The sequence below is a fragment of the Diabrotica undecimpunctata genome, chromosome 2 (assembly GCF_040954645.1).
Source record: "Diabrotica undecimpunctata isolate CICGRU chromosome 2, icDiaUnde3, whole genome shotgun sequence".
Classification (NCBI taxonomy): Eukaryota; Metazoa; Arthropoda; class Insecta; order Coleoptera; family Chrysomelidae; genus Diabrotica; species Diabrotica undecimpunctata.
In genome coordinates, this window is record NC_092804.1 from 151,007,728 (window position 1) to 151,012,275 (window position 4,548).

A 4,548-nucleotide genomic window follows, 5' to 3' on the forward strand; every position below is an offset into this window, starting at 1 on the left:
TGTCTCATTTTGCTCGTTTCTTTGTTCGTGCATTTTTTACCTTTCTCGCGGACTTTCCCGTCTAAGTTATATTGGTCTACTAAAGTATTATTTATATCTGCTTCTGAATTTGCTCTTTTTCTTTTTCTTTCTATTATATCGCTGTCCTTGCAAAGCTATCATATTTTTCAATGCGCAGGGACAAAATTTGGATCTGCAATACCATTATCTGATGAGAAATCTAATAGATAATAAATTTCATTTGAAAGTTATGCAGCAACGCTACTGGCGTAGGACATCTTAGACCTATCTTTGGCATGGTGCTCTAACAAAAATAAAATTCTTATTGGCAAGCAACAAAAAAACGACACTAAATGCACATTTTGTTTTTGTTCATATAATTTCTTCCATAGTTATTACTGGTTCTACCTTCTTTCAATATAATTATTTATTACTTACCAGAAGGAAGTTTTCTTTGTTTGAAACCTCACGAGATCAAATGAATTCACTTCCACCATTCGTGAGGATATGTCTTCGTTGCAAATTTTATCTTCTTCTGAAAATAGACTAACATCATCGGAATCCACAACATCAGCCAATTCAATGTCACTGTTACTGTCATTACTGGGTATGCTTTTATTTTTCTTTGCATCGCTTGTTTAAACTAATAATTTTTCTTTTTACTGTTGTCTTAGCTCTCTACTTTGCCTTGATATTCTTTGTGCTGTTTCCGCTTGTATTCTTTTATAAATTGGTGTATCAGTGAAATTTTCAGTAGTCTTCTTTTTTCTTTGTTTTTTTAATGGCAATAAGGTAGCTTTAGGGTGTGGTTGCAGTAATACAAAAAAAATAATTCGATTTTCGGGTGTGTCCTTGGAAGTTGCCATTGCTTCATAAGAAACAGTTTTCTTTTCAGATGTTATTTCCGTTGGATGTTTCTAATTTGTTTCTGGTATTTTATCTAGACAAGTTAATGTTGAAGGAAACTGAATGTCCATTTGTGGTATATCGCTAATATTTAAATTATTTGGTTGTTGTTCTTCTTGGTTTATGTTTGTCATGTCTATTACAGTTGAAGCCATAAAATCATCCTCATTAAAAATGTTATCATTGAATGGAAATACCTAAGTAGCTTTAAAAGCTGATACCATATTTTTGAAAGAAAAAGCAAGTAGATAAGCGTCGCTTAAAATCACTGCTAGGTCGTAAATTATTATCCTCTTTCCAGGATTTTTCAATAACAAATTTTGACAACCATGTGAGTAATATTTCTTCAGAGGACCAAATACAGCTTTATCTAGTGACTGAAAGCGATGACTAGTATGTGGCGGCAAAGTCAACAAGATTATATTATTTTCTTTTGCAAATTTAATAGACGCTAAAGTAATATGGCTCTCATAGATGTCCATGATTAGAAAAATGGGAGATTTCTTTGTAGAATTAGTATATTTGACAAAATATATCATCCACTGTTCAAACAATTCTGCTGTCATCCATCCAGATTGTGCAGCACATCCCTGGAAGCCTGAAGGTGCGTTTTTAACTATATAATCGTTAAAAAATTTCCTAGGGAACACTAAAAACGGCGGAATCGAATTACCTATAGCGTTTATTGCATTGCACATGGTTACCAAAGTGCCTCCTTCATTTGAAACTATATGGACTTCTTGTTTCTCTCCCTTTTTGGCTATGACTCTTCCTGTATCTTGCACAATTGTTAGTGCTGTTTCGTCAACATTGTATACCTGACTAGGTGTTAATGCATATTTTTCATAAATCTTCTTAAGATTACTAAAAAAATTTGCAACGACTGATCGATTAAACCCCATTGCCCTAGCTAGTGAAGTTGCTTCTGCTGATCGTAATGATAATTCTGAACTTCGTTTCATAAAACTTGTAAACCAAAACTTGCCTGCCATCTTGTTTTCTTCCCATGAAGTTGGTATTTTTTTCCTCTTAGCAATTGCCAAATCATAAGCTAGTTGTCTGGCACCTTTCAGATTGAGACCATGATGAAGCTTGGTCATCTTTTGTAAATAATTACTCAGTTCTTTTTCCTCGGTTGAAAAAAAAAATTGATTGATGCCATAATTTGGGGTCAATCTCGGAGCTCCATCAAGAACATCTGAAGTCCAATCTATATTATTTTTATTTTCGTTGCACTTTTTAAAATAACTTTTAAACGTAGTGCGTGGAATGTCGTATTTTAAAGCAGCAACCTTTTGTGATAATCCACCTTCCCAAACATTAAATCGCTTTTCTCATATTCTCATCTGTAGTTTTTCCAATACCAGGATATTTTGCTATTTTCTGTGGCATATTACTATCTGAAACAAAATTATTTTTGATATTTTTTGCAGAAACAACAATGACCACTGCTTTTTACAAACGTATGTAGGAACAGTGGCCATCACTTTTTTTGTCAAAAGCAGTGCCCACTGTTTCTGCATAAGTGTGTGACCGCTGTACCAAAAGCTCATTGTTTAGGAGGCATAATCTAAAATCTACTATTTTGAAAATAGATCATAATTTGCATCACCTGCAAGTTTTAAATACTCTACTGTATACCACAAAACATACAGAACATTTAATATGTATATTATTATTGGTTGAAAAGATGTTTAAACTTACCTGCTACTTCTACACAACACACCCCTCAACAGGTTCGTATACAGAATGGTTCTGGAAACGATGGTGCAGAGGTCAAGCGTAGTAAGCGACTGCTGTGACTAAAATTATTATTAGCGTTTGTACTAGATAGCGCGTCTGTATCTATCAAACAACAACAAAATATTTAAAAGTAGCCACAGTACCTGACCGGCCAGTTCCAGCCTCTCCCCTATATAATTAGAACACCCTATTGGGCTACATTACAAAACGTTTTTGGAATTAATATTCCATCATCCGTAATATCTAGATGTACATGTTTTGGGCCACTAAATACTTGGGTAAAACCCCGTTAAATATTGTTAAATTAAATTTAAGTTACACTATTTGATCTTATACACTAGGACGGGTAAGTTACAACAGGAATTGGTTCCTGTTTCTGATTGTAATAGAAATTGATTCCTGATTGATTAATTCCTGTTTTAACTTAAACATCCTAGTATATAAGACCAAATAATGTAACTTAAATTCAATTTAGCAATATTTAACAGGTTTTTACCCAAGTGTTTAGTGGCTCCAAATATGTACATCTAGATAACACTGATGATGGAATATTAGTTCCGAAAACGTTCTCTGATGTAGCCCGATAGAGAGTTTTAATTAAATACCTTTTATAAAGGATTTTTAAATAAATTTTTTGTTTAAAAAACTTCTGCTTAAAAATATCGTTCACCAGCATCCTTCTGATTTGTTTAAAGAAGACTTTTCGGAATAACAATCCACAAAGAAGCCGAATTAGGAACATTTTTCCGATGGGAGCCATCTTAGAACCTGATTAATTAACTATAAAAATACCAAAACTTGTTGACTATATTTATTAAAAAAATATATACAAAAACTATAATTTAGCTCAATATTTATTCGCATTTCTTTTTTTTTTCTGTCGTTAGAATTTGCATTCTGTTTAAAAAGTCGAACCGGATAACGTATAAATGACACCATAACCGTTAACCGGATTGGAAAACAATTGTGAAAATGCCAACAGAGAGAGATGCTAACCAACTGCATTCATTGAATATTAAAAGGACTCTCGGGCCATAAAACTAGATTTAAATTTATTATAAATAAAAACGTGGAAAGTAAAACTACAGGGGCGTATGATTTTTTCAAATTTATATATACAGAGTGGTACTTACGTAATTGTCAAAAAGAAACTATAGATTCTACACTTTTAAATATTGCGATATAAGTCAAATTGCTTTAATAAAATGTTGCTATTAAGAAAGATACAGGGTGTTAAAGTGGAAATTAAAAATTTTTATTTTCACTATACCTTTCATGTTTGTGAACATTTATGTATAAAAATTCATAGCTGGGTACTATTGATCATTAGAAATTATAATCTGATGCATACTTTAATGTAGCTGACAGAGGGCGCCACATATGCCACATATGTGGCATACATTTGCACTTAACTTTTTTGCTTTTTAAGTTACCGGTGTTTGTGATAAAAAGTATTAAAGATACATTACTTTGACAAAAAAAATATACTTAGTAATAATTTCAAAACTCAACAGTTTTCGAGATAATCGCATTTTACAAATCAACTACATAATTCAGATTTAACGCAATTACTCCAAGCAACGAAAGAAAATTAGACAAAAACATCAATACTTCTGAATTTTGGTATAGAATGCCTTTAATAAAGTTAATAGTTAACGAAATATTAAATAAAATAAATATATTAGCAGAATAGAATAGTAGGATTTGACAAAACAACAGAATAATTGGATTTTACATCAAACATTTTACGTTTTGTATTAAATTAAAGTCATAATCAAAATATTTTATTATTAAACCAAATTAAGAAATAGTTAAACTAAATAACATTAAACTTTTTGTCAAAGTAAGTGTTCGATATGTCCACCATTTTCCTTAATTCATTTGTCAATACATTCCATA

General features: G+C 31.6%; 1 protein-coding gene across 1 annotated transcript; it reads right to left on the reverse strand.

Annotated features, from left to right (window-relative positions):
- Positions 1-1,103: 1,103 nt before the first annotated feature.
- LOC140433954 (uncharacterized) lies at positions 1,104-2,006 on the reverse strand. Its single transcript, XM_072521925.1, has one exon. The coding sequence runs from the start codon at positions 2,004-2,006 to the stop codon at positions 1,104-1,106; it is 903 nt and encodes a 300-aa protein (XP_072378026.1).
- Between the last annotated feature and the right edge of the window lie 2,542 nt (positions 2,007-4,548).